The sequence below is a fragment of the Herpailurus yagouaroundi genome, unplaced genomic scaffold, assembly GCF_014898765.1.
Source record: "Herpailurus yagouaroundi ecotype Mexico unplaced genomic scaffold, PumYag 221, whole genome shotgun sequence".
Lineage (NCBI taxonomy): Eukaryota > Metazoa > Chordata > Mammalia > Carnivora > Felidae > Herpailurus > Herpailurus yagouaroundi.
Window position 1 is genome coordinate 14,310,767 of NW_024412452.1, and position 6,000 is coordinate 14,316,766.

Here is a 6,000-nt window from a genome sequence, read left to right on the forward strand (position 1 = left end):
GTCAGTCTCAGCCGGTTAACCTAACATTTATTTGTCTGATGGCATCACTAAGAAGAATATAGAACTTTCCTTAATGTCAGCCTCAAAAATTAACCATGCCTCCAAGCACCCTATTGTCATGTTTTCCTTGGGAATCCATTGTATTTCTGTCACCCATAATCCATTTTAAATCTATTTTACCCTCTCAACCCCAAGGAATTAAATAATTCTTTTTTTAACCAGAAAACACAAATTGACTCCTATAATCCAAATCTAGTGTGGATCACACCAGGGTATTCCCATAGTAAAATAAATCCTTCCTCACTATTCACCTGCTCCAAGTTGTTCTTGGCGTAAGAACATATGCTACCTAGAAGATTATAATGTTGGGAAGGGTTGGGAATTGGGTATTAAAGGTAGAATCCTATGTTTGACAAATAGCATGAACTCTATAAATGTCTCTCAAATGAGTGAATGCATTTTCACATTTTGGAAATGTACTGTTGACCATCCATGACCACCCACTTGTGTCTCTAAGTGTGAGATACTTTGTGAGATACTTGTATTTGTCTTGTCCAGTGTCTCCTTATGTCTTTGCCCTCAGTGGAATGGATGCAACTGGTCTGTTTTTCAGGTGGTATGCCTGGTGCTGGCCATCTTTCGGACACAATCTCATGGGTACGAGGTAAGTTGGTTCATTATGGACTTTATATCTTGGAGCTATTGGGAGAGGAAAAGGAAGATACAAGATAATCTGAAGGACAGGAGAGAGCCCTGTTTGGGATGGAATCCCAGAAATACCCAATAGTGCAATCAATAAGGTTGGTTATTTCTAACTGGAATGCCTTCAAAAATGCAACCCATTGCTGTAAAATGTGGTCAATTTCATTTCTCCTGTGATGTCATTACTTCTCCCATATATAACATAGTGAACTATGAAGAAGAGCCTCACATTCTTATTTAAGCATGGGCTTTTGGTATAGGATGCCAGGGAAGAGGTTTCAGGCTTCGATCTCCCATTCACAGCAAGTGGATGACTTTATTTTACCTGGTGGGTTGCCTTTCCAATGCATATGATTTATGGAGAAACCATTATGTCTTTGTTGTTAATCTAGGTTTATAACATCATCAGCGCAAACAATAATGGCGGCAATCTTCAGGAGACAGTGACAGTTGACAATGAAAAAAATTTCGCCATCATTAACATCCATGCAGGATCATGCTCCTCTACCACGGTTTTTGACTATAAACATGTAAGCAGCAAGGGAATTTTTGCATTCCCCAAGACTGGGTTTCTCAAGGATGATGGGGTAGCCATTTCCTATGCATCTGAATTCCAAGAACTATACTGGCAATGCTTTCAGAATTTTCTGACTTCTCCTTTTCCCTTTAGATAACCAAGCGATTGATGGAAAAACAAACAAAACCATTTCTAAAAAAAAAGTGTGACAGGAAACATACACACTTGCTTGACCTTTTCAGGTGGAAATTGGAAGCATAATGATATTGTCTCACTACAGGCTCAGAAAGTGCCTAGAAGGGTGACCAAGCCCAAAGCAAGCCCTGGCACACTCAAAAATATTCATTGAATGAATAAATGAATGACTTAGGGCTTCTAATACCGACACTTATGCAGAAAAAGAATGATTATAGAATAAACCATCACAGAATAGCAGAAATCCAGAACAACTGTACACATTTAACTATGTAAGTAGGATATGCAATAAATCATACTTCTTCGGGAAGAAGGAAAGCATGTTAACCAACAACTCCAAACTATTTTCAAGTTTCAGTTGCTGGTATTAACAACAAGTCTCAAACGTGCTCAGAAAGGTTATTCGGTCCTTTATCTATTTATTTGTTTGTTTGTTTTCCATTTGTACCACCTGACTAGGGACCTGCAGGAGAGAGCTATGTGCTGTGGTTGTAGTCCCTCTGACTGACCATTTGAACACGCTTTCCTTCTCCTTTTCTTGTAGAAACTTCCTTACATTCCTCCCCCTCATCGGCGTTGGGAGTTCTAGGACACATTTGAAAGTATAGAATCTTTGGAAGATACAGTTTTAAAGGAAGCTGTACTGAAGTTGTTTTTAAAAACAGATTTCAAGGAAATCCCCAAAAGGTCTTTAAAAAAAAAAAAGAGTGGTAAAGACTTGGTTTAAGCTTTTTCAACTGTCATCAGGCTTTGCCTCAGTCTATTTTTGAATTTTAGGAACTGTCAGTTTGTGAGAATTGAAAAATAGGAACTAGAAGAATTTGTTTTTTTAATTACTTACAGCCTCACAGACTGTATAATTATTTGGAACTCCATAGAGAGAATTCCATTCAGGATGAAGCTTAGATGGCTTCCAGTTCCTTCTGGCTCCACGGGCCCCACCCACCATTGCTGTTTTCATCCTACCTTCCTCCAGCTCATACCTGTCTGGCCAGCTTGGGTCTGAGGTGGAGAAAGGATGGAGAGAAGACAGTGAAGGAGGGGAGAATAGATGAAGCATGTGTGTGTGTGTTAGCGGTAAGTTATGTCAAGGACAGCAGCGCTGTCCAGTAGAAATTTCTACGATGGTGGAAATGTCCTGTTATCTACATTTTCCAGTAGAGAAGCTACTGGGTGCTTGTGGTTACTGAGCACGTGAGGTATGTGACAGAGGAAATACGTTTTAAATTTTCTTTAACTTGAATTTAAATTTAAATAGCACGTGTGGCTAGTAATTAACATATCGGAAAGCACAGTTCTAAAGAATACTGAATTTACTCCAAATTGAGGAAAAGGCAGAACAACATCAACAGAAAGAGACAGAGAGTTGCTTCTTCTTTTTAAAAAAGAATATTTATTTATTTTTGAGAGAGAGAGAGCACAAGCAGGGGAGGGACGGGGGTAGGAGGGGGTCAGAGGATCCGAAGGGGGCTCTGCACTGACAACAGGGAGCCCATTGTGGGGCTCAAACTCACAAACTGTGAGATCATGACCTGAGCTGAAGTCAGACGCACAACGGACAGAGCCACCCAGGTTTCCGGAGAGCTGATGCTTCTTAATTGTTAAACCCAAACTACAGGCCCTCGTTGCAAAGCATGACAAGTGGGGTGCACAATTTTAGAGATAGAAAGGGCAAGGGAAAAAACAAAACTACTATGTAAAAGAAGTCATGGCTGGAATGGATTGGAATGAAAAGCAGTCACTGGCACTCATTGTTCAAGCTCAAGGCTCAAATGCCATCCCCACCAGTTCAGAACCCAGGGAACCAGGAAGGCCAGTAACTGTGCTCTTGCTGTCTCAGGGCTACATCGCATCCAGGGTGCTCTCCCGAAGAGCCTGCTACATCCTGGACATGAAACATAAAGCCATCCCTGCTCTGGACCAACTAAAACGATACATCTATGAGAGGAAGGTAACTCTGCGGTACCCTTGCATATTTCCTGTTCTTGAGCAGGGGAAAACTGGTACCTGTATGGGAACAAAGAGAGTAAGGGGGAAGATCATGATATATATCTTACCATGGTTATGTACTTTCCACCTGTTAAAGTGTTTTGACATTTATTGTTTTTGGGAGCAGGAGTGCATCTGTTAGCTTGATTTCTTTTTTTTTTTTTAAGGTTATTTATTTATTCTGAGAGAGAGAGAGCAAGGGAAGGGCAGAGAATAAGGGGGAGAGAGAGAATCACAAGCAGGCTCCATGCTGTCAGCACTGAGCCCGATGCTGGACTGGAGCTCACAAACCATGAGATCATGACCTGAGCTGAAATCAAGAGTTGGAAGTTTAATCCACTGAGCCCCCCAGGCACCCCTCTTAGCTTGACTTCTACCATACAGCCCCCGATACAAGAGCCTACAATAAATTCCAGTGTTTTTGTAGAAAGGACTGAACAGCAGGACTCTCAGAAATAGTGATTGGCAGAAAAATGAGTGAAGTTATAATATCCAACAACATGAAGGTGCAAAGAAACAATACAGGGTAGTGAGAATAAGCAAACCCTACACAAGGCTAGGAACCTGGTGTTTAATTCTCCCTCTCTAATTTCCCATCTGTGCTACCTTTGCCGTGGGATTTACCCTCTCTGGGTTTTATTGTCACCGGCAGTAAAATAACATTGGTAATAATGAGGTCCCTCTGCAGACTAAGTGCTCAGAAAGTGATGGTGTCTTGAGATTCCCGACCGCCTTCTGCTTAATTAAACGAAAAAGAAAAAGTCAGTTTAGCATAAGGCACACATGATGATGTCAGCTTGCTTTATCCTATCCCCTCCTACCATACTACTGTAGGCTCTGAAAAACATGTACTCGGACAAATACATCTGGGTCAAGTACAGCCCACTGCAGTCTCTGATCACTCACGTAGACTGGTTCCTGTTCGGCTCCCCCATCAAGCAGCTCTGCAGTCATGTCCCCCTGTATAAGGGAGAAGTGGTGGAGAAGACACGTGAGTACCAATAAATTAATCCTTCATCACGTATTTTCTGAAAGCTCCAATGTGCGGGCGCTCTGCTAGGTGTTGTGTGAAATGCAAATCAACGTGGAACATAACCCAATTCAGTTTACTTTGGGAATTTCATACCCCTGCCATGTGTGGAAATTGTGCTAAATGTTAGGGAGATGCAGAAACGAATACAACTCTGCCCCTAAGGAACACATAGTCTGGTGGAGAAGTTGATGGGTTAACATAGAGGATGAAATTTAAAAATGTCCTGGGTGCCAAGGAAAAACTATTGTATTCTCTAATAGGAGGCATGGTGACCAGAGTCAATAAAACAGTACTGTATACTTGAAAGTTGCTGAGAGTAGATCTTAAGCATTCTTACCACACACACATACAAACAAGTTACTTATGTTAACTCTGTGAGGTGATGGATGTGTTATCTTGATCTTGGTGATCATTCTACAATATGCATGTATATCAAATCATCACCTTGTACACTTTAAATGCATGCAAATACATTTGTCAATTATTCTTCAAAAAAGTTTTAAAAAAACATTTAGGAATCTAGGATAGTCTTAGAAACTAGTCTTAGAAAGAGCAAGCAGAGTGCACTGACCAACAGGTAGAAAGCCCTGATTCGTCCAGGTAACCAGTCATTACTAGCATTTTATACAAAGTTTCCAAACACAGGAGAGTGGCCAGAGGGAAAGAGAGGCCAGGCCACAGATGGAGAACGCCAAAAGGTAAACTCCCCAGAACAGTAGAAGGTAGAGAAAAAAAGACAATAATTAGCATTTATTACATTTTTACTCTCCAGGAAAAAAAATTTAAGACATTTTTCTTTTGGTAGGGTCATTAGTACTCATAAGTAAAAGCACACAGGTCACCAATGCAGAATGTCACAGCATCAATCAAAGAGAACCAGACAGCACTTCTAGGAATTGTCAGTCTTCTTTAAGTTAAGCTATTACTATCCTTTGCAATGCAAGGATAGCCAAAAACTTGGGGATCATGAAAATACATGTACAGCCCCACCCCTGGTCAAAACATTAACAAAAAGGCATTGGTTTGCTGCACTCTAATAATATATTTCTTAGTGCTCTTTCTTTAAAAATGTCTCCCTTTTTCAGATGACATCCGTGCGGAAGCCTGCGCAAAGACCGGAGTCCTGGGTATCCTTGGAATCTCCATCTGCGCGGGCACTGACGCTTAGGCACCAAGCCCACTGGCGTCATCTTTTCAAAGACACAGACCCTTGGTTTCCACTCAGCAGCCAAATTAAGCTCTTTCCCAACACCCCAACTAATGTTGAGACTCAGTAGTAAAACATAAATCCTATATTTCCAGATATATGGGTGTTTGCTTTTTTTTGTAAACAGCAACGGGAAGCCAAACAATGTTGATGTCAACCTACAGAAGGAAAGAATTTGCCAGAACTTCAAGTGAAGCACAAAAGGTGCGAAAGCTCCCAGATAATAACGCTGAGTCATTGCAGGCTGGTCTGCTGGGTGCAAGTGTACGTCTTGTCTCTGCCCACCAGACCAGCCACCCAGCTTTCCACCAAAATGAAGGGAGTTAAGAGTACACTTATACTGATGAGTACTGAGGA

The 6,000-nt window shown here is 41.3% G+C and overlaps 1 protein-coding gene across 4 annotated transcripts in view; it reads left to right on the forward strand.

Annotated features, from left to right (window-relative positions):
• The window catches only part of GKN2 (gastrokine 2), a 322,064-nt gene extending 316,325 nt beyond the window's left edge, over nucleotides 1-5,739 (forward strand). For all 4 annotated transcript variants that reach the window (XM_040458669.1, XM_040458668.1, XM_040458667.1 and 1 more), the window contains 5 exons: nucleotides 614-664; nucleotides 1,095-1,232; nucleotides 3,255-3,365; nucleotides 4,238-4,394; nucleotides 5,522-5,739. In XM_040458669.1, coding sequence (XP_040314603.1) covers nucleotides 614-664; nucleotides 1,095-1,232; nucleotides 3,255-3,365; nucleotides 4,238-4,394; nucleotides 5,522-5,604 — 540 coding nt within the window. In that variant the 3' untranslated portion in view covers nucleotides 5,605-5,739. The remainder of the gene's footprint in view (nucleotides 1-613; nucleotides 665-1,094; nucleotides 1,233-3,254; nucleotides 3,366-4,237; nucleotides 4,395-5,521) is intronic.
• The last annotated feature ends 261 nt before the right edge of the window (nucleotides 5,740-6,000 follow it).